The sequence below is a fragment of the Elephas maximus genome, chromosome 4, assembly GCF_024166365.1.
Source record: "Elephas maximus indicus isolate mEleMax1 chromosome 4, mEleMax1 primary haplotype, whole genome shotgun sequence".
Classification (NCBI taxonomy): domain Eukaryota; kingdom Metazoa; phylum Chordata; class Mammalia; order Proboscidea; family Elephantidae; genus Elephas; species Elephas maximus.
In genome coordinates, this window is record NC_064822.1 from 59,292,546 (window position 1) to 59,316,224 (window position 23,679).

Consider the following 23,679-nt stretch of genomic DNA (forward strand, 5'->3'; position numbering starts at 1 on the left):
CATTGATCATGTTGTGCAGCCATCACCACTATCCATTTCTAAGTTATTCCACCCCATTAACAGAGGCTCAGTACTCTAAGCAACGACTCTTTCTTCCCCCTCCCTCGCACTCCTGGCAACCACTAATAAACTTTGACTTCTATACATTTCCCTATTCTAGATATTTCATATACCCATTACTGTCAAGTTGGTTTTGACTCACAGCAACCGTACAGGGCAGAGTAGAACTGCCCCATAGGGTTTCCAAGGAGCAGCTGGTAGATTCAAACTGCAGACCTTTTGGTTAGCAGCCTGAGCTCTTACTGCGCCACCAGGGCTCTAGATATTTCTTATAGGTAGGACAAATACAGTATTTGTCATTTTGTGACTGACTTATCTCCTGGCCTTTTTACACTGCCTTGGGTGAGTCTGTATTGTAATTCCACAAATGCTGTGTGTATCATATGTACTGGAGCGCACGCTAAGCTCAAAGAAAAAAAAAATTTTTTTTTTTTTTTTAAAGCTCAGGTGATGCAAATATTAAAAAGGTCTGTAAAGATCCTTGTTTTCATGGGGCTTATAATCTAGTAAAGGGTTAAGAAAGAGGTTAAAAAAATGACAATTGAAAGTTTAAGATGAGTGGCTTATGAGAGCAGAATTTTATGTGGGTTCAACCATTGCTGTTGAGTTCGACTCATAGTGACTTTATAGGACAGAGTAGAACTGCCCCATAGGATTTCCAGGGCTGTAATCTTTATGGAAGTAGACTGCCACATCTTTTCTCGTGTGGAGCAGCTGGTGGGTTCAAACCGCCAACCTTTCGGTTGGCAGCTGAGTGCTCAACCACTGCGCCACCAGGGGTCCATATGTGGGTTCAAACAGGGCTAAATCACCCTGACGGGGAGGAATGTTCCATGCACCAGGTGGTGTTTGACATGAATTTTGAAGGGTGGCTTGCATTTCAATAGGAGGAAGGATCAGCCTGAAGAAAGGCACTGAGAAAGGGTTGGGGTGTGTGAACAGCCCAGTTTGGCTAATGTGTGGGATGTGTAGAGAAGCAGATGGAGAAGAGACTGGACAGGTAGACAATGGCCATAATGTGGGTGGCTTCAAATGTCTGGCCATAAAATTTCATCTGTCTCTTCTTTGATTCGAGAAGAATTGAGTGCCCACTATGTATAAGCACTGAGCTGGTGCTGGGGAGACAGCAGTCAACCTTGGGAGGCAGGTTTTTTAGTAGGAGTTGCAGTAGTGGGACTGAGCTTGTTGTCAGCTGCTGTTGAGTTGGCCCTGGACTCCCGGTGACCCCACACACAATAGAATGAAACCTTGCCTGGTCTCGCACCGTCCCCACAATTGGTCACGGATCAAACTGTTGTGAGTGTGACCCATAGGACTTTCAATGGCTGATTTTTGGAAGTAGATCACCAGCTCTTTCTTCCTAGTCTGTCTTAGTCTGGAAGCTCCACCGAAACCTGTTTAGCATCATAGCAACACGCAGGCCTTCACTGACAGATGGGTAGTGGCTACACACGAGGGACATTGGCTGGGAAATGAACCTGGTGTCCCGCATGGAAGGCGAGAGTTCTACCACTGGACCACCAATGCCCACTAGGACTGCGTGTAAGGAGGTTGAATTTGGGGTTTGTGAAGAGGTGAAATCATGGGGGGGAGGAGAGGAGCTGGGCAGCTGTGGGAAATGGAGAGGACGGACTGAACTTGGGACATTTTGGAAGGATTGAGACCATTTGTGAATTAATTGAATGAGGGCAGTGACGCAAGGATGAAGGGAATTGAAGCTGAATTTGAGCCCTGCGATTGTCAAGATGGTATGCCATTTGGTGTTTTCATGGGTCTCAGGTTTCTCCAACTAGATTGTAAGCCCCTTCAGGGTATGGACTTTCTCTGAAACTGCCTCTGATCTTTCCCTCAGCCCAGTACTCACTGCTGCCTGGCAAGAGGCAAAGAGTAGGCATGGCATGGACCCCTGATGCTCTCAAGAAATCAATCTTGCACTTTCTAGAATTCCATATTTGCATCCACAGCAATATTTGTACACACGCCTGGCTTTCTCCGGAGTCATGTTTCTGCAGAGAGTCAAATGTTTCCTGTATATAATCTCACACCCCAAGTTAACTGCCCTTTCAACTTCTGTTGCAATTTTACCTCTCACTTGATGGCCATGTTCCACAGAGAAAACAAGGTTTTATTGCCCCACAACAGCAACTTTGAATGTGGTAGAGATGAGAAACAACAAAGTAACCTATTCCTTTATACCAGCTTCATAGCATATATGAATCAAACTCATGTCTCAGCAAAATTACACACTTTTACATATCTTGAAACTTTGGGTCATTTATGAGTGGTCAAATTTGCAAATGTTAAATCCTTGGATGCCAAGGGCCTACTCCACGTATAGCAAATAGGTGGCTGCCTGCAGCAGGCATTACTAATCAATTACAGCTGTTTTTCGTTCTGAGCCAGAATATGCCCACCACCAGCTGTGTGGAATTGGCACAGGAGCTGAAATCTGTTGGTCATTTCTGGCTTTCTCCATTTGTTGAATGAATGGATTCTTGACAGGGGACCAATGCCCCCAAAGAGTGGTCAGTGCTGACAGAATTCAGCCTCGCGGATCTTCACAACAAAGTGACCTAATTTTTTTTCCTCCTTGCAGGAATATCCTGGGATCTCCTCTTATCTGTCAGCAGCCAAGGTGTTTGCTAGAAAATCAAAGAAAACAGGTCAGTGTCGTCTGGGTCCATCGTGTGGTGCAGCCTCTGAAAGTCTATGTGTTATAAACTCTGTCTAAAATAAAAATCTTTGTTGCCGTTTAACTGTGGGTCGGAGAGGATAGAATGGGGTGTTGACATTTTCTAGATGTTTCTCTGCTGTAGCTCTTGACCTTGAATTTATAAATTCCTTAAATTGGGCTTTTGGGAGGGCGAGAAAAGAGTTACCCTCTCCTCACTGTTTCTGATTGGCCGCAGACAGTACTCTTAGTTTCTTTCCTGCTCATTCCATTTGTATGGAGGAAATCTAGGGAAGAGGGAGAGGCCTGTAGCTTCCTGCTTCCTGTCCCCGCCCTGCAGGCATGGGAGCCAGGGTTGAGCGAACTCTACCAGCAAGCCAGAAAAGAATCTGTGGGAATTCTGACCACTCTTATGTGTCTCCTCTATACTGGCTGCTGCAGAAATGCTTCACAACCCTCCGGGTGGGCTCCCTCTGCCGGGGGACCCTCTCTGGGGTCCTCATGCCTGCTCTCACAGGCTCCCGGGCCTTGCCAATGGTTTCTTTTTCTTTGTTCACAGCACTTGTCCGTCAGGCTCCTGCTGAGCTAGAGCTAGGCAAGTATGCTTGTTGCTGATTCACATTTCCTGCAGACATGGGACTGTCAAGGAGCTGGAGATCTGGGCCTTTTTATGCTTTAATTTATGTGCATTTTATCCTGTGGTGTCTCCCTGTTGGGTGATTTGTAAATTTCTTACCTTCCATGAACCCAGCTGTGTGGTTGGTGCAGAAGGGTGGAGATGGTGCTGGCCGATTGCTTATCTTGCCGAGAGAGTCCTTTCTCTGAGTTCCAGCAGGAGGTACTTGGTGCCCAGGAGTGGCCATGAGCCTCTTGATTGTCCTGCCATGACGTGTACACATTATACTTAGGATGCTGGTATTTGTATTGTCACCATCGGCCACAGTTCTAGACCCTTTACTTATTTCCACAACTGATTTAATTTGATGGAGTCCCTGGGTGGCACGAATGGTAAATCACTCGACTACTAACTGAAAGCTTGGTGGTTTGAACCCTTCCAGAGGTACCTCGGAAAAAAGGCCTGGTGACCTGCTTTTGAAAGGTCACAGCCATGAAAACCTTGTGAAGCACAATTCTACTCTGAAACACATGGGGTTGCCATGAATCAGAATCAACTCGATGGCAACTGGTTTGCTTTCTGGATTTTTAGTTTAATTTAAATTTTATTACACCTAAATTTAAGTCTTATTGATTTTCACAACAGCCCTGTGAGGTAGCTGTCATTTATAGTGTTTTACGCTGCTTTACAGTGGTAGCAGCTAAGGCAGAGAGCAGGCCAGAGATGTGCTTAAGACCACATCATTCATGTTAGGTAGAGCAGGGATTCAAACCCAGGTGGTCGGATTCTGACCTGCTGCCTGTTCTTACAAGATTCTGGGATTCCTCTCCAGGTCCCTTCTTGAGCCGGCTGGTAGCAGAAATGTGTGAACCCCTGTTTTAAGTCCTTCTCCCTCCTCCAGGGCATGGCCGGGTGTCCGCCTTCATCGTCCCTGCTCTGGGATTTGAGGCACTGCCTGTGTTTGGATCGTGCAGTGCAGCCAGGCACACAGACCTGGGCTGAGGGACATCTGTCCTGGTGCAAATCAGGCTGCAGGGAGGGAGGGACTGGAGGACAAGTACGTGGTAGTCCCTGCGACTCTGTACTGTGGGCTGCTGGCTCCTCCCGGCACATCCTGCCTGCTCACAGAGATAGAACAGTGGGGAGCTCCCCAGGAGGCCTGTGTGGCCTTGGGGAGACAAACGGCCCCTGACGTCACAGGCCATTTCCAGCCAAATGACTGTCCTCATTCTGTGCCTCTGTGTTGAAGCCAAAGCGAGGGCCACTTGAGGGCAGGACTTTCTAGGCCAAGAGTTAATCCCCTCGCGTGTAGCTCTGACTTGAGAGGGCCTTGGTTTTGCCATTGCTCTTGAGACTCTGAAATGGTGACCAGCTCCTGGGTAGGAGGTTCTCATCCCGGCCCCTGCCTTGAACTCTCTATGTGGCCTTCCTCAAGTTAATTTCTTTCCTGAGGCTGGTTTCCTCACCGGCAGAATGGAAGGCTGATAACTGACTGCTAAGGTTCCTTCTAGCTGTGACACACGTGGCTTCTGAGGTAGAGAGAGGGGCTGTGGCTGGGTTTTGGCTTCCAGTCCTGGGGCTTCCCTAGCACCTCTTCCTCTTCCAAGAGCCTTCTCTGCCTCTGGCCTCCTTGTGGATGGGGGAGTAAAGAATGAAGTTAATGAATAAACCAGAGGTCCAGATTTCTGATGGAAGCTGGACTGAGGGGGCAGAGGTTGTTTACAGAGATGGTAGCCTGGCTGATTAGTGGCACGGTCTTACTGCCTGGCTTCTGTCTTGTGCTGATGGTGCTGCTGCTGCTTTCATTTGAACTGTCAGCCCCTGCCCGATGCAGTTAGGAGTGAGGAGGCACCATGGCTGGACTCGAGCCGTACAAGTTAATAATTTCAACCTCAGTTATAGCTACCCCATAATGGAAGGAGAATATCTGCCTATGGTGAAGTTCAGCTTCCAAACCCTTTCCCTGCTCTTGAACCAGAAACACAACCAGAAACTCAGTCTGAATGGGGCTGGGGCTCTTGAGGACAGGGAGGAGCCAGAAGGAACACCTCTGCTGGTTTTATGAGTGTTGTGCCACGTGTGATTCATTCTACACTGTGGAGCCAAATAGAGATTATTTTTGGACTATCCGTTGTTTGATATTATCTGTGCTTTTGATTTTGCCGCACCCCCTCCGCCCTCTGTCTTCCCCTCACGCCCTTTACAGTGGATGGCTGGCAGTGGATTATACTTTGAATACTCGCCTTCTTTCTGAGAGTCTTGTGACCATTTCCACTCTCAATAGTCAGCATTTCTTAAAGCCTTTGCTCTTGTGGTGGGAACAGGAAAGGATGGGGATGGAGAATACTCCAGGGAGCCTGAAGAGTCAGGGAGGTCAGCAGGCTCCCCTGGGCTCCTTGTTGGAAGGCTTGGCCATCAGTGCAGGAAGGCTGGAGAGTTCCATGGTCTCTGGTGCAGGACCCTGGTGAGCCCTTGGCCCTAGTAGCTTAGAGCCGCTGCTAACCCATACTGCACCTTTGTGCAAATCTGAAAAATTGCACCTTCCTCAGTTTAAAAGAAAATATTTTAAAAGCAAATACATATTATTGTACAACCTGAGCAATGCCCAACTCTGTCTGGGGCAACCTTCTAGAACCCTGGTGGGCAGTGACTCCGGCTAGGTGCCTACTATGCTCACACTCCCCCAGCTGTGGGTGCACATGCTGTCAGCAGCATCCACATTTGGTGCTCCTCCCAGTCCCAGTGAGGGGGCTGTGTCAGGTTCAAGTAGGGGGGCGTGGGGGTGGGAATCAGGCCCCCAAGAACAGTGGACAAGTGAGGATCCCATGGATACTCAGAGCCAGGCTGGAACAGATGTGGCCATGTACATGTGTGTTGTGAGCCTTTGTGTGTTCTCGCTAGTGTGTGTGTGGGTGCCAGCGTGGGTTAATGTGTGTAAGGGGTTCTCCCACATTGCTCTGGGACTCAGCTGAGAGGTCTACCTGCACCTCTCAATAAGTCAGCATATACCTGTGATGTGAGTGCCCCCTCCTTAGAGGGCAGTGTAAAACCTGAACACAGGTACCCGGCAGCCCCGCCTGTTTCTGCCAGCTGGCCACATACCACCCTGTAGAGACTGAGACTTAGGGACCTGGAGCTCCCCAACAGGCCCTGGGGGGTGGCATACAAGGGACAGAGAGAAAAGTTTCCCGGCCCCCATCTGGGCCAAGCCTTATAGGAGGGCTCAGCGAGGCAGCATGACTGGCTGGTTTTAGACGAAAGTGTGTGTTTCTGGGCATGTGGACACGTAGAATGACACTTTTTGCTTTAGAGAAAGTGAACTAGAGGTCTGGGCTTGCAATTTTCCACTTGTCTTAATCCTGGGAGATTCTAAACAGCTTTGTTTAAAAACCGGACATGTAGATTGCTGAGACTTGAGTGAGGAAGAGCGCTGGGTCCCCCAGGAAGGCAATTAGGTTCGAAGCCAGAGTGTGAACGTGTTTGACCGTTCTGAGTACTGTACGTAGCATGTGGACCTGGAGGGTGGGGAGGGAAGCTCTTAGAGCATGGCCGTAGGCGTGAGTCACTCTCCATCAGCAGCTCTTCACGTTGGCATCCACTGACTGGCTGCTGGAGATGGCTGGGGGTGGGGAGGAAGCTCCAGTCCAGGATCCTTACCCACCATCCAGCCTATGGGCAGCAGAAAGGGAAGCAGGGTTGGAACTCCATGTCTTGCCTCTTCCCCCCTCATACTGTTAGATAGAGAACTAGAGACGGTGGTGGACAGTCAGCCCGTGTCTATGAGGGTCTCCTTTGAGCATCAGGGCAAGAATAATTCAGGGCACCATCCAGGCAAGGGCATGGTGGGTGGAATGTTCTCTGAGGACAGGTAGACGAACACAGGGGAGAGAGGGCTGGGCAGTGCGGGAGGGGTAGGATTCAGAGAGGCAAAGAAAAGGGGCTGGGTGAGTGGTGGCAGTGGTAGGATGGAAGGCTTGGGGTCTGGGGTAGGGATGGCCATGGCCTGGGCAGCTGGACTGGAGGAGATGAGCGTAGGAGAGAGGTGGGGCATGGCTAGCAGGAGAGGGTCCCGTTGCTGTTGAGTTAATTCTGACTCATAGCGACCCTTTAGGACAGAGTAGAACTGCCCCATAGGGTTTCCAAGGCTGTAATCTTTATGGAAGCAGACTGCCACATCTTTGTCCCATGGAGTGGCTGGTGGGTTTGAACTGTTGACCTTTCAGTTAGCAGTCAAGTGCTTAACAACTATGCCAGCAGGGCTCCTTGTAAGAGAGGGTAGGCCCCCCATTAGGGGCACCTTCAGTGCCACCCAGAAGAGTCTAGATTTTAGGAGGCTAGCAGTGGGGAGCCTGTGTTGGACTTTGAACAAGGGAAGGACAGAGTGAAAAGTGATGTTTTAGGAAAAATTATCTTGTAGCAGAATCCAAGGTGAATTTTTAAAAACTATGTTTTTGTTACAAAATTAATGAAAACTCGTTATAATATTCAAACATTGCATAAACTGAAGAAAAGGAAAATCTTCCATAATCCTATCCTTCAGAGATAATCACTGTTAATAAAACCAAAAACCAAACCCATTGTTGTTAATACTTTGGTTTATATTCTTTCCAGGTATTTTTATGATAGACTAGCATCTGCCCATTTAACTTACCAATTTTCATAAATAGGATTGTATTATACTTACTGCTTTGCAACTTCTTTAGCTGTCTTTCCATATTAGTGGATAATGACCTCATTCTTTTGAATAGCTGCATAGACTTGCTGGATGGGTTTCGTATCAATTATCTACTGCTGCATAGCAGACGGAGAACTAGCGTATAAGCACAACAACCATTTCTTTCCTCACAATCTTGTGGGTTAGCAATTTGGACTGGGCTCAGCTGGTCTCGCCTGAGCTTATTCTTGTGGCGCCGGGGACTGGAGTGGATGATCCAAGAAGCCTTACTTACATACCTGGTGGCTGATGCTGGCACTCAGCTAGGCCTCTCTCCCTTCACATGGTTTCTCATTATCAGGGAAACTGGCACTCGAGGTGAAAACAGAATCTAGATACCTCTTCAGGTCTAGGCCCTGAAGTCCCACAGCGTAACATCCACTGCATTCTGTGGTTAAAACCAGTTGCAGGACCAGCTCAAACTCCAGAGGTGGGGAAAAACAGTCCATCTCTTGATGGGAGGAGTAACAAAGCCATGTCGAAGGGGCGTGTGTTCAGGGATGGGAAGGCATGGATGTACCATAGTTGCGTGTGCTCCAAAGCAGGAAAATTAGGATATTTGGGAGTAGACCCCACAGATCTTTGGAAGATATCTCAGGCCCACTGTTTGTCCTAGATGGGTCAGCCAGGAAAATAGGCAAGGGCAGGGCACTTAAATCTTGCTGATGGGTTAGAGGTATTGTCTGAGGTGGATTCTGTATGTTTGTACGTGAGGGAGAAGGTGTTTGAAGCTAGTGTTGGCAGAGATTGGGGGGTAATCTAGAATTTAGGCTTTGTGGTAAACAGCTTCTCCTGCCCTAGGACTGTGCGCTTCAAGAGGCAGGGCAGAGAGCTTTGCAGCCTTCTAAAAGCTACCAAGAGCTTGGCTGCTCAGTTGTTGTTAGCTGTCCTAGAGTTGGCCCCTGATTCACAGTGACCACGTGAGATGGAAGGAAATGCCGCCCAGTCCTACACCATCCCCATGATGAGTTATGTATTGGACTAAGTTCTGTTGTGATCCATAGGGTTTTCATTGGCTGATTTTTCAGAAGTAGATCTGAAACAGATCCTAGTCTGTTTTAATCTGTTAATTCCTCTGAAACCTGTTCAGTTAATAGCAATACGCAAGCCTCCACTGAGAGATGGGTACTGGCTGTGCCTGAGGTGCATTGATGGGGAATTGAACCCAGGTCTTCTGCGTGGAAGGTGAGCATTCTACCACCTCAGTACCCCCTTCTGATTTTCATGGTATCTTTAAAAGATTTGACTCAGTGAGTAACAGGTCTTTACTGCTCCTTTGTTATGAAAACGGAAGAATACAGCCAGCTGGTCACTCCATGTCCAGGCTTCTGGTGGGAACACATTCATTCATCCACCCAGCAAATACCTAGTGTGCTCAGGCTTCCTTCCCATTTCCTGGCAACTGGAGATGTGACATAAGAGAACCCGGGTCTGTGTGATTCACAGACTTCACCTTTTCTTCCTAGGCAACTCCCAACGGATTCAGTGCTTTGACTCCCCACAAGGTATCCATTTTTATAGTTTTCTTTATCACCTCACCTGCCTTGGTATGTCTTCCCAGCTTGTAAAATGTCACAAATGGCAGGGGGCAGATGAAAGCGGGGGAAGAGCCAGGTCTGGGTCACTAATGAATCCCAGAACCCCAGTTTCGAGGATGCTGCAGTGGAGCTGCTGCTGCGGGAGTTCTCCCCAGCTCTAACCATCAAACTTACACTCCCTAGAGGTTGCAGACTGGACTTGATGAAATGCACTTTCTTTGCCCAACAGAGTTCTTTCACCTGTCATCTGCCTGGCAGCTTGTACATTCATCGAATAAGAGCAAAGGCAGAGTGAGCTTTTGCATTTGAAAGCCTCTCAGGGTTTTATTTTCTCCTTGCTTCCTCCCAGCATCTCTTGGAAAGAGATGTTTTGTGGCTGAAAAGGTTCACTGTTGGCAAAAGTATGCCATACGCCTGTGGCACAGCCTCTTGGCCGTTCTCCTGCTCCTTGACTGTGCTGTCGGAGGATTGACAGAGGTCAGAGAGAGCAGTTGGTGAAGACTGTGACGTGGTAGGGAGTACGGGCTGGCATCTCTGTAGCAAATAGCTCCACCACACCTAGGAGCCACCCTGATGGACCTGAATGACTTGGGGGAGCCAACACTGTGCTACTACGGCAGGAGTATGATGTCTGGTCAGCTTGCGGGCTAATATTGACCGATGCTTAGTGTTGATGAAAACATGCACAGCTGACTGTCTGCAAACCTTTGATAAGTCTGGCATCACAAGCATGACAAGAAATCTCAGCAGCTCCTTTGGCCTGAGGAATTAGAAAAACTGGATGGAGGCCCTCAGCCTGCTCCAACTGAGAGTTTGCTAGTTTGAGGCATATAGGTAGTAAAGTGCCCATAAGCAGAGACCTAGGAGGCCTCTGATTCCTGACTTCTCTGCCTATGCTTCCATCCCCCCGTCCCACCAGTACTGTTTATGACTGTGAGGGTGGATTTAAACTTCATCATACTCAAGAGTCATAATATCAATTTATTGAAAAATAGTTATGGGGCAAGGGGCCCTGATGGTGCAATAGTTATGTGCTCTGCAACTAACTGAAAGGTTGGTGGTTCTGACTCACCCAACAGCTCCGTGGGGAAAAGACCTGATGATCTGCTCCCTTAACGATTATAGTCTAGAAAACCCTATGGGGCAGTTCTGCTCTGTCACACGGGGTTACTGTGAGTCGAAAATCGGCTCGACGGCACCTGACAACAACAATTATTGAGCACTTTGATTCCGTAGGGTCTGAGATAGCTTTTGGATCAGGTACTCTGTGGTAAGAGAGCTTTGGACAAGTGTAGAGTCAAATTAATCTCCAATCCTTTCTGTTCTTCTTGGCTACCAAGTGTCTACGCTGTTTTATCCAATTCTCCCATCTACCCCCCATTGCCAGGGCTTGGCCCCACAGCATCCGAAGTACCCAGGAGTGGGCTCTAGAGGCAGCAAGCCAAGCAGGAAGAGATAGAGTTATTAGTAGTTACAGGCAGAGCTGTCTGTGTGGGACTCAAAGGAGAGGCCTGCGTTGACCCAGCTGGGAGGTCTCATTGCTTCATTGTTGTTGTTAGTTGCCATGGAGTCAGCGTGGACTCACGGTGACCGTACATACCTCAGAACTAAACGTTGCCCAATCCTGTGCCATCTTCATGATCGTTGGTGTGTTTGAGCCTATTATTGCAGCCATTGGGTCAGTCTATCTCATTGTCATTTTTCTTTGTTTTCGCTGACCCTCTCCTTTAACAGACAAGTCTTTCTCTAGCAATTGATCTTTCCTGGTATGTGTCCAAAGTAAGCGAAACATTACTTTATAGTCGTGCCTAATTTGACATAGAAAATGGTGCTACCCAGTTTCATCACCCACCCTACCCATTGCTTATCCAAATGATTCTCAGATGTTTAAAAATTCAAATGTCCCTGTAAGGATAAGAACGGACCTCCCTGAGGACTCAGTGAACTGCGCTTTGGACTCTGAGGACTGTCCTTCAAGAAACAGAGCAGCAGCATCTCTTGAACACCTGTGTGGCTTCCCTCTGGCCACATTCTTCTGGCTGATAAGGAGATGAAAACTGGGTAGTGAAGCTCGCTGACCCCATGCACAGGGCTGGGGGAACTGGCAGATGCATCGAGTCTTCTTTTGGCTTGGACGTTTCAGGCTGGCTATCAGGAAGGGTGGGCCTTTCCTCCAAGGAGGTCATAGTCTGACATTCAGATTGAGCCCTTGTGCTTGGGAAAGCTATTGGAGTCCTGGAGTTAGAGGGCCTGATTCAGATAAACTTGCTTCTCTGTGAATACTTTTGGGGTTGTTGGCCTTTGTGAAGCTAATGTTGATTGCAGGACTCCCTTATGTCAAGAAGAGAAGCCACAGAATTGTCCCCAGTTCTTGGTGATGGACTGGTTTCCTGAGTCCTCATTCCAGCAGGCTCTAGTGGTGCTGTGCCCATCAGCTAAGGTGAAGGGACTACACCTTCTCTCTGTGGGCCAGGGGTGAGGGACAGGGCCCTATACTGACTCTGGGGCAAGGGAGAAGGTGGAATATGATTCTTTAGGCTGCTGGTGGGTAGAGTGTATATGTGGAGCAAGATAAGCTGAGGTCATTGAGTGCTTCTGTTCTGAGATTCTGGCTAATGGGCTGGAGGAAGGAAGAAAATTAGAAAGGCAGGGTCTGGTCTCCAGCTCACTCATAAAAGCCAATCAATCTCCCTGCAATTCCAGCGGCAGTGGGAAGGGAGTCAGCTGCAGATCTTTACCCTGGTGCAGAAGATGAACAGGAGCTCAAGGCTGGCCCGACACTCCCCATCTCCCCCAAGCATGTATGTGTATTTAGGTTTGGGGAGGGTGGCGTGAGGTATTTAACAGATCCTCTGTGCTTAGAAGAGTGCCTGGCACTGAGTAAACCAGTTGCTGTCAAGTTGATTCCGACTCAAGGTGACCTCATGTATGTCAGAGTAGAACTGTGCTCTATAGGGTTTTCAGTGGCCAATTTTTTGGAAGTAGATCTTCAGGCCTTTCTTCCAAGGTGCCCCTGGGTGAACTCGAACCACCAGCCTTTCAGTTAGGAGCCGAGTGCTTTAACCATTTGCACCACCCAGGGACTCTTGGCACACAGTAAACCCCCAAAACCAAACCTGTTGCCATCGAGTCAATTCCAACTCACAGAGACCCTATAGGATGGAGTAGAACTGCCCCACAGGGTCTCCAAGGCTGTAATCTTTATGGAAGCAGACTGCTACATCTTTCTTCCTTGGAGTGGGATGGTGGGTTTGAACCACCAACCTTTCAGTTAGCAGCTGAGTGCTTAACTGCTGTGCCACCAGGGTCTAGGACATTGCACTGGTGCACAGTAGGCCTCAATAAATATTTGTTGGTGAAGGCTGGGAAGGGGATATTGAATTACAAATACGGAAAGAAACTCAACTGGGGCATCTACGATTTGAGGGAGTGGGGGAGATGACCCACCGCCCCTTAAAATATCCACCAGCCTGGCCAGCTGCTGAAATTCTGCCATTAGCTCTGTTCTTTTGGAGATTGAGACTCATTGGTCCTCAGGAATCTTCTCTTAAAATGTCACTGTCTCTTGGAGAGGTAACCTGTCTAACCGCTGTGGCTGTAGCTCAGAGCAGGGCAATGTGGGGCTGAGGTCAAGAGTTGAGCCAACCACAGACTCCTGGCTTCTTTCCCCACTTTGCCTGGCACTGCCTCCAAAGGAGTGTTTCCCAAACCTCCTTCTACAATCCATTTCAGTAGATCAGAGGATTCCAAGGACCACCCCCTGATCCCCCACTAGTGCTTGTTATTCATAGGGGTTCATAGGAAGCATGGCACAGCTTTAAAAAAGCACCAATGAGGCAATATCTGTTTTGTGGTTGTTACTGTTTTAAATCAAGTATTTTTTTTCATTGTGTAAATATATAGGTAACAACGCATTTGCCATTTCAGCAGTCTTCACGTGTGTAGTCCAGTGACATTAAATATGTTCATCTTGTTGTTTAACCATCACCATTAATTAAATCAAGTATCTTTAACACGTTCTTTTCTCCTTTTAATTTAATTTTGGTGAAAATATATACATCAAAACCTGCTCCCATTCAACAATTTCTATATGTACTATTTAGTGACAGTGGTTACATTCTTCATATGTGTCAACATTCTCATTATTTCTGTTCTAGTTGTTTCACTGCTATTAATCTAGACTCACTGCCCCCTAAACTTCTCATCTATGCCTTAGAGTTACTGTTTTCCCTTTGGTCTCATAAAGATAATTTTTTTTTTAAGTGCAAATACTTAACGATGACATTCTTTACCTTTTGAGCTAAACTGTTTCTGTGTTTAAAGATGACTTCAGGGGATAGTTTCATTTCAAGGTTTGAAGGGTATTCCAGGGCAATAATGTCAGGGTTTTAACACATTCTTTTTTTTTTTTAATTGTGCTTTAAGTGAAAGTTTACAAATCAAGTCAGTCTCATACAAAAACTTATCTACGCCTTGCTATGTACTCCTAGTTGTTCTCCCCCTAATGAGACAGCACACTCCTGTCCACCCTGTATTCCCCATGTCCATTCAGCCAGCTTTGCCCCCCTCTGCCTTCTCATCTCCCCTCCAGACAGGAGCTGCCCATATAGTCTCATGTGTCTACTTGAGCCAAGAATCTCACTCCTCACCAGTATCATTTTCTATCCCATAGTCCAGTCCAATCCCTGTCTGAAGAGTTGGCTTTAGAAGTGGCTCCAGTCTTGGGCTAACAGAAGGTCTGGGGATCATGACCTCTGGGGTCCTTCTAGTCTCAGTCAGACCATTAAGTCTGGTCTTTTTATGAGAATTTGAGGTCTGCATCCTACTGCTCTCCACTCCTTCAGGGATTCTTGGCTTAAACATTCTTGATTCATGTCAGGAACTAAAGCACAGGTACTGTCACATTCTGAAGCCAGTGGCATAGGAGACTGGTCTGTGGACCCTGGTGTTTCTGAGACCCTCCTAGCCATCACCGCCCTCCTCACCCATGATTCCAAGCAGTATGTGTGGCTGCCAGAGAACTGATGTACAGACTCAGGACCTCTGCATCTTTCCCTGGTGTTCTCTGTTAGGCAGTGTCTTAGTCATCTAGTGCTGCTATAACAGAAATACCACAAGTGGATGGTTTCAACAAACAAGTTTATTGTCTCACAGTCTAGTAGGCTAGAAGCCGGAATCCAGGGCATCAGCTCCGAGGGAAGGCTTTCTTTATCAGCTCTGGTGGAAGGTCCTTGTCATCAGTCTCCCCCTGGTCTAGGAGCTTCTCCATGTGGGAACCCCGAGTCCAAAGGACGTACTGTGCTCCCAGCACTGCTTTCTTGGTGGTATGAGGTCCCCGTCTCTCTGCTCACTTCTCTCTTTTATATTTCAAAAGAGATTGACTCAAGACACAGTCCAATTTTGTAGATTGAGTCCTGCCTCATTAATGTAACTGCCACTAATCCCATCACATCAACATCATAGAGGTAGGATTTACAACACATAGGAAAATCATCAGATGACAAAATGGTGGACAATCACACAATACTGGGAATCATTACCTAGCCAAATTGATACACATATTTTTTGGGGACACAATTCAATCCATGATAGGCAGGGGCTTTTCTAATGTCTAAACTAAATCTCTCTTGTCACACATTGACTCTGTTCCTTCTGAAGAGCAGAGGCCTTGATTTTCCCCTGGGCTGGTGCTTTCCCTGTTTTCTCATTGCACGCCAACACCTCGCTCTGTGCCTGACACCTGGTAGGTACTCAGATATTTTTTAATGAATGAATACTGCATTTGTGATATATATATAAAAAAAATGTGGCTCTTATTTTATGATTCCATTTGTATGAAATGTCCAGAATAAGCAGATTCATAGAGCAGATGAATGGTTGCCAGGGGTTGGGGGGAGGTGAGAATGGTTATGGGATTCCTTTTGGGGTGATGAGAATGTTCTGAATCTAGGTAGTGGTGATGGCTGTACAACTTTGTGAATGTACTAAGAGTCACTAATGGTAACTTTTATGTTATGTGTATTGTTTACCACAGTAAAGAAAGAAAGAAAGAAGGAGAGAAACAAAGTGTCCCCTATCTAGCTCGTTTTTCCAGGAAATTCAGAGCATTTGCTTGATTTACAACTATGTGTCTTAACAATCACTGGGATTAGAAATGTCTCTGGGGAAGAAGCAGGGATCTCTCTTAAGTTGGGAGCCCCCAGTTTCAGTATATGCATCGTTGGGAGGAGAGAGTTACGGTGCTTTTCCCAAAGGAGGTGGAGTTGTGGGGAAGAGGGGGCCCCAGCTTGGAAGTTTCACAGTTGAAGGAATGGAGACTATTTTTCTTAGGATCTCTGGGCAGTTGAGTGGAGTTGAGGTTTTCTCGGTCCCATCCCGACTTCTGTCTGTTCTATCCCCCTGTCCTACCCAAGCCTGCTCCCATCTTCCTCAGCTCTACCCAAGCCCAGGGGTGCTTCAGAGATCCCAGCTTCCTGTGTGTGAGGTGACTGCATGGGGCCGTGGGCAGCTTTGTAGAAAAACATGCACCCAAAATGGCCAAATCCGTGAGGACTTGAGGAAGGCACGTGTGGGGTTATTTTGGGTTTGGTGGGCCGGGCTCAGACCTCTCTGGCATTCCCGGCCACAGGCCTTTCAGAATTGACCAGAATGGAAGGATGATAAAAATTGAGGCTCCAGGAATAGCCCAAGAATTTGCTCATTCTTAACCCCTGTGAAGAGGTGCCGCCCAACCCAAAGCTGATGTTGGGGCCAAGGGAGGGTGACTATAGTGGGGAGGGGAGAGAAGGAAAGTTCAAGGCAATTTCCTCTTCCTCCCAAGAGGAGGGGGTGGCAAGCACAGTGGTGGCTCAGGGCCAATCTGATAAGGGAGCAGCATTTAGAGCTCCAAGGAATGCTTCCTCTACCCCTCTTCCTGCCTCTAGGGGAGTCGCCTATAACTCTCCTTGGCTGGGTTAGTAGATCAGTCTCTCTGTATCTCTCTGACTATCTCTTCCTTTTTCTCTGTCTCTCTCAGACCTAGGTCAGCCAGACCCAGGACAGCTCTGGTCTCGAGTCCTCTGGAAGCCCTTATCTGTTCCTCTCTTCCCCAGAGCTAGGCTGAGGATCCCCTTTAGCTCAGTGCACATGAGGGAGATGCGTGTTGAGCACCTACCTGCTCTGTGAAAGTTCAGGAGCTCTGATGCCGGGAATCTGCCTTTACCCCTAAGCAGCTAGAGTGGACATGCAGAGACAAGAATGTGTAGACATCCACAGACTTGCAAACATCATCCTGAGTGGCACTTAAGCTCCAGAGGGGCAGTGGAGACAGTATCGGAAGCAGAGTGGGCCAGTGGAAGGAGCACTTGGCTGAGGGTCAGGACCCCTAACTGGCCTTGTGCAAGTCACTTCCCTTCTCTGGCCCTTATTATTTCATTTGTAAAGTAAGGAGTTTAAGACCCCTGAGGTCCTTTCTGGCTTAAGAGTTATCTTTTCTAGGAGCTGCAGGTGATATGCACCTTCTTACATGGACTTCTCTCTTTGTTCCAGACTGGGGCCATCCTTGGCTCCCTTTTAGCTGTGTCTTTCTTCAGGCTGAACGCTCAGATGTCACAGCTGGGCCTTGAACCTCTCTTCTGTTCTCTGCACCCTCATGCTTCGGAAACTGCAAAGTCTGATTTTAGGTTCGAGAAGTCAGTTGCACTTGTCCAGGGTTAGGTGGTTTATCCTGTGGCCTACAAGATGAAGTCCAAGTGACTGAATGAAGCATGCAGACCCTGTTGGGAACTGGCATCTGCCCCAACCCAGCCTCATTGCTCCTCACTTATAGCCACTTTGTACTTTTTATTTCTGTATTACCAAATTACCTGTAGCTCATCCTTCCTGGCCCCACCATGCAGGTTCTCATTTTTCATTGTCCTTTGTGTGATCTACCCTGGTTGGAATGCTCCCTTCCTCCTGCCCCAATCTTGTTTTATCCCTTATCTGCATTGTTTTAGCAAATTTGAAAATTTTTTCACCCATGACTTCTTCAAGTACGTTTCTGCCCCACTCCCCTTTCTCTCCTTTCTTTCTAGGTCTCCAAAATTACATGTATATTAGGCTGTTTGCTATTGTCCTGTAGGTCACTGATGCTCTATTCATCTTTTTTTTTTTCTTCTTTCTTTCTGTGCTTCATTTCGGATAGTTTCTATTGTTATGTCTTCAAATACGCTGATCTTTACTTCTGCAGCGTATGAAATTGTCTGTTAATCCCATCCAGTGTATTTTTCATTTCAGATCTTGTATTTTCCATCTCTAGATGTTTTAGTTGGGTCTTTTGTTATATCTTTCATTTCTCTCCTTATTGTGTTCATGTTTTCCTCCATGTTCCTGAGCATATGCAAGATCTTGATAATAGCCATTCTTTCCTTGCCTACTAGTTCCATTATCTCTGTCACTTTTGAATCTGTCCTATTGATTGAAATTGTGAACTTAACATTGATGGGTGCTGAATTTTGTTATATTTCTTTAAATAGTATTGGGCTTTATTCTGGCAGGCAGTTGAATTCCTTGAGATCAGTTTAATACTTTTGAGGTTTGCTATTAAACTTTGTTAGAGTGGATCTAGATCAGCCTTTAGTTTATGGCTAATTTAGCCTCACTATTATTACCTGGAGCCCTCGTGTCACAGTGGTTAAGAGCTTGGCTGCAAACCAAAAGGTCTGCAGTTTGAATCCACCAGTTCCCCCTTGGAAACCCTATGGGGAAGCTTTGCTCTGTCCTGTAGGGTCACTATGAGTTGGAATCCACTTGATGGCAAGGGTTTTTAAAATTTTTTTTAAGGCTGCACCCTATTGAGGCCTCTATCCAGTGCCCTGTGTATTATGAGGTCTCTCTACTCTGGCTGGTGGGAATATGAATGCTTTTCAGTGTTCTGTGAGCTCTGCAAATTGTTTGGCCCATTGCTTTTTAGTGCTTCATTCTTCAGCCTTGTGGAGTATTACTCCATGAATGTGCAGATCAGTTTCCAGTCAAAGATTCAAGGGAATTCTTCTCAGGATCTCTGGAGTACTTTCTCTGTGCAGCACTCTCTTCTTCAGTATTCTCCCCTACAAATTCTAGTTGCCTGGGACCTTGAAGTCCGATTTCTGTCCCTTTGACTTGGTGAGACCACTGGACTCCATTTGGGTTTTTCCTCTCTACGGTGTGGTCTAGAAGCCTCCTTCAGGCTATAAGATAGGCAGTTGTAGGGCTCACTTCTTATGTTTCCCTTCTCCCAGAGATCACAGTCCTGCACTGCCTGTTCAGTGTCTGGCAGTAATTCATATTGTTTTATATTTATGTCCCGTTTTTCAGTTGTTTAAGGCAGGAACGTAAATTCAGTCCCTGGTTCTCTACTGTGACAGGAAACAGAAGTTTTACTTTATTTAAAGACTCACCTCTGGCATCGTCTCCTTCCATGGCAGCATCCTTCTCCACTGGTGTAGGTATCCCTAGTAAACACTCCCATATGATCCCAGAAGCAACACATTCCTTTCCCCATATTTTATCTGTTTTTATTTTTTTCTCTCCAACCAGACACTGTCCTTGAGCACAAAGATAATATGGGATTTTTCTTTGTATCCTTTATATCTAGCCCAGTGCCTGGCATATAGTAGGCAGCTAGTGTTTGTTGATTGAATGAATTAACGAGGATAAAAAAAAAATGCTAACCATGCCATCTGGTTGCTAAGAACAGTACCATCCTGGGTATGGTGCTCAGCTCATAGCAGCTGAGACCACATTTGCGGCATCGGGGTACTTAATTCTGGTAGGGACATTGGCAAATCTGAATTCATCCAGAGGAGATGACTAGGATGGTGGAAGCGTGGGGTTGGATGAAGGAATTAGGGATGTTTATTTTGTCTGTGATTTATTTCTCTTGGGTGCTATGGGGGTGCACATAATAACTGTCTTCAAGTATGTGCAGGATTGGTATGAAACAGGAGGATTTAAACATATCCTGTGACTTCAGAGGGCTAAACCTAGGACCCGTGTTGGTGTCGGGGAGGGGGTACTCCAGAGGTTCAATTTGGGTTCAGTTGCAGGAAGAAACTTCTAACAGCTAGAACCGTCCAGCAGAGGAATGGGCTACCTTTGGAGGTACTGAGATCCCCATCACTGCTGGGGTTTAAGCAAAAACTGACATCTACTGGCTAGGGATGTTGTGGTGGGAATTCTTCGATTAGATATGATGTTGCAGCCAATAATCTCTAAGATACCTTTCTATTTAGTGATTCTAAGTCTTACTCCGCTACCTGAGCCCCATGATTCATCCCCTGTTTGTAACTCCCTACCCTTACACACACACACACACACACACATACACACACACTCTCACACACACTCTCTCTCAGAAACAGACCTGGAATGTGTTTTGTGAAACTACTTACACCCCTTCCTCCTTCCCTAAGTGGACTTCTTCTCAGGGACCTTGCAGACTAACAATTAGTACCTGATACCTGTGCTTGTCTCCATCATTCCGACTTCAGCTTGACTGGCACCCCCATTGATCTGGGACAGCCCCTAGTATCAGTGCCTTGTCCCAACTTCTCCTGTGTCTGGAGACACAGTGTCTTTGAGACAGTGGACGACTCTGGTGAGCTCATAGTTCTCCCCCTCTACCCACCTGCCCGTACAAGTGGCCTGGGACTCTCTAGCAAAGCCTGGCAACCTTCCTCCAACCATTCCCAGAGCTAATGAATGTGCTCCATACAGACGCTGCCAATCTTGTCCTGTTCATTGACTTGTTTCTTTGGGTCTCATGTCTCTTCCTCTGAGGGTCCTCTCTCCTCACCAGATAGGAAGCTCCTGGGGAGGTATTTACCTTAGTGGGTCTAGGACAGTGCACTGTACACTGGGAGGCTCCTTTAGTCACAGTGTCAGCAGATTTCTTGAGAGAATCTTCCCTCAAATACCTCTTTTCCCCATTTTTGAGATGGTCTCCAGGGAACTTCAAATAAGATTCCACCCCAGGAAGGATGGTGGATCTGCAGCTCAGTGGCTGGAGGAGGCGAGTGGAGGGTGTGGAATCTGAGAGGATCATAAGCCAAATGGTCTTCTTAGTTGGGCCCCATCTGTGCTTCCCTGAAGCTGTGCCCAACTTCTCTGTGGAAGGAGCCCTTATCAGTTAACTATATATCTTGTTTGTCTGCTAGAGAAATTCCTGGTGCCTGTGGAGTCCCTGGAAACCCTGGTGGTGTAGTGGTTATGTGCTACGGCTGCTAACCAAAGGGTTGGCAGTTCAGATCTGCCAAGCGCTCCTTAGAAACTCTATGGGGAAGTTCTACTCTGTCCTATAGTGTCGCTATGAGTCGGAATCGACTCGACGGCACCGGGTTTGGTTTTTGGTTTTTATGGAGTCCCCGGATGGTGCAGATGGTTAATGCACTAGGCTGCTTACTGAAAGGTTGGGAGTTTGCATCCTCCTAGAGGTGCTTTGGAAGAAAGTTCTGGTGATCTACTTTAGAGAAATCAGCCATTGAAAACTCTGTGGAGCACAGTTCTACTCTGACACACATGGGGTTGCCATGAGTTGGAGTTGACGTCACTGCAGGTGGTTTAAAATGGGCCCCTTCATTGTCCCTGCAGTAGTTGGTGGGTTCGGGGGTAAGTCACGGCTGAATGGGCTCTAGGGCAAGGGCTTTGTAGACAGCAGGCCTGAGATGAGGGGGCTCCTGGCAGCTGAGCTTGCAGGCTTCACCACCAGGGGCCTCGGGCCCTTGTGAACTTCTCTCTCCGCTGTGTGGCCTCTCCTTCATCAGCTCCCAGGCACGACCATGATAGGGAGGAGCTCTTGAATTGGCAGCTCAGGATTCTGTGGTCCTCTTAGCCACAGCCACCAGACAAGTTTGACTTGGGTGAGGCCTCAGTTTCTTCCTCTGCAAAGTGGGTAGAATAATGGCTGTACTGGGGAGCTGGAGGAAGGGCTCAGTTGCAGGACTTCCATTAGTGCCTGAAGCTGCTGACTTCCCAGAGTGGCCTTCACTGTCCTGAACACTGTGGACTTAGCATCTTCCTTAGCAAACGCTCAGAACGCTTCACCAATGAGATCCCTTTCTCCCATAGGAGGGAAAAAACCAAAAAACAAAAGAAACAAACAAGCAAAAAAAAACAGTTGCCGTGAGTCAATTTCAAGTCATGGCAATCCCATGTGTCAAAGTAGAACTGTACTCCACAGGGTTTTCAATGGCTGATTTTTCAGAAGTAGATCACCAGGAGATCACAACTAACAACAACAATTGTTTGCAGTTGTTTTTTTCCGAGGTGCTCCTGGGTGAACTTGAACCTCTAACTTCTGGTTAGCAGCTGGGCATGTTAACTGTTTGCACCACTCAGGGACTCCTCATACCAGGAAAAGGTAATGTTATTTGGAAACTGATGCCCTTAGAGGGCTGGGTCCTGCTTGTGCCTGGGCACACAAAGCCAGTGCTCTCACCCCACTGGAAAGACAGCTCTGGGAGAGCCCTGTGTCCTGTGTCTAGGAAGGCGTCTAGCACAAAGTGGTCACTCGGTAAATACTTGTCGACTGAGAAGGGAGTTCCGGCATCCACGTGGCCAGGATGGTACTCCACTCAACCTGACCTGGGCCATTTTACAAATGAGGAAAATGAATTTCAGCAGTAGTAGTGTGCCCAAGGCCACTTACTGTTAAGTGGGAGAGCCAATCCCAGAACATAAGTGTTCTGTCTCCTAGTTTCCTGTTTGTTTCATTGGAAAGGTGCCAAGACAATAATAAAAACAGTGATATAATTACAGCTAATACTTATGAGTGCCTTCAGTCATGGTCTGTAGAATTTTTGCTTGATTCTTGAAATGAGTTCAATGAAAAGAGGTTTCCTGAACTTTTTCTTTATTCCTCTTGACTTTCTTCACCAATTCCTTAGTGTCTCCCTTAAAACACATTTTACTCCTGATGTGTCCGTAACGAACATCTAGTCACTGTTGTTGTCAGCCTTATCCATGGTAACTGTTGTCTGCCTGCTGTTTTAGATCAACTAGTATTTCGTTCAGGATTTTTATATTGGTTATCTTTTTGTTCTCTACTGTATGTATTTGACCCAAGCCATGGTCTTTTCAGTCACCTCATACGCATGTTAAAGTTGGGTAATGAAAAAGGAAGGCAGAAGAGGAATTGATGCATTTGAACTGAAGTGTTGGTGAGGAATTTTGAATATACCATGAGCTGCCAACAGAACTTATCAATCTTAAAAGACATACAACTAGAATGCTCCTTAGATGCAAGGATGGTGAAACTTTGGCTCACTTACTTTGGACACATCATCAGAAAGACCAATCACTAGAAAAGAACATGTTTGGTAGAAGGCAAAAACACCCAGAGAAACCCTAAATGAGATGGTTTGACACAATAGGTCTACCAATGGGCTCAAACATGCTAATGATCATGAAGATGATGCAGAACCAGACAACATTTTATTCAGTTATACACAAGGTTGCCATGACTTGGAGCCCACTTGACCGCAACCAACAACAACGATTGTTTGCAAGCAGGTCCTGGCACTGTGTATTCAGTGGTGAATAGGACTGGACGTGTCTGTCCAAGAAGCTCAAGCCTGACTCAGCTGTCTTCCTCTAGACGGGAACTGTATCTGTGTAAATTCGTCTCTGTGGTATCCTCTTAGCACTTCGGCCCCCAACCTCAGACTGGAAGTTGGCCAAAGGGGATACTGCTGGGAGAAATAGCCTTGGTGCCTTCTATTTCTGTAGGGTTCCCCACCATCCACAGCACCAAAGCACATTCCCAGACATGTCTTACTGCCCCTGTCTCCTGACAGGGACCCTGAGAAGTGGCTAGAATGAGGATTGTTATCCTGTTTGTTTGTTTTTTTTTTTGTTTCCAGAGGAGGTCGCTGAGCCTCAGAGGACTGACAACTTGTGAGTGGGAAAGCGAGGCTTAGGACTCGTGTTTTGTATTCTGGCCTCTGCCTGCTCCACTTCAAGTGTCTTAAGAGTCATTCATTCTAGAAATGTTCGAGGGGCTCTTCTGTGCCAGGCACTGTTCTAGGCCCTGGGGATGCAGGCATGAAGAAAAATCCCTGCCCTAAAGGACCTTATATTTTGG

General features: G+C 47.1%; 1 protein-coding gene across 5 annotated transcripts in view; it reads left to right on the forward strand.

Moving 5' to 3' along the window:
* The window catches only part of TSPAN9 (tetraspanin 9), a 308,842-nt gene that overhangs the window by 28,989 nt on the left and 256,174 nt on the right, over positions 1-23,679 (forward strand). For 3 of the 5 annotated variants that reach the window (XM_049882197.1, XM_049882199.1, XM_049882198.1), the window contains exon 2: positions 2,657-2,723. In XM_049882197.1, coding sequence (XP_049738154.1) covers positions 2,657-2,723 — 67 coding nt within the window. Of the gene's footprint in view, positions 1-2,656; positions 2,724-3,290; positions 3,327-23,679 lie in introns of all 5 variants that reach the window. The other 2 variants (XM_049882196.1, XM_049882200.1) reach the window with 1 other exon arrangement.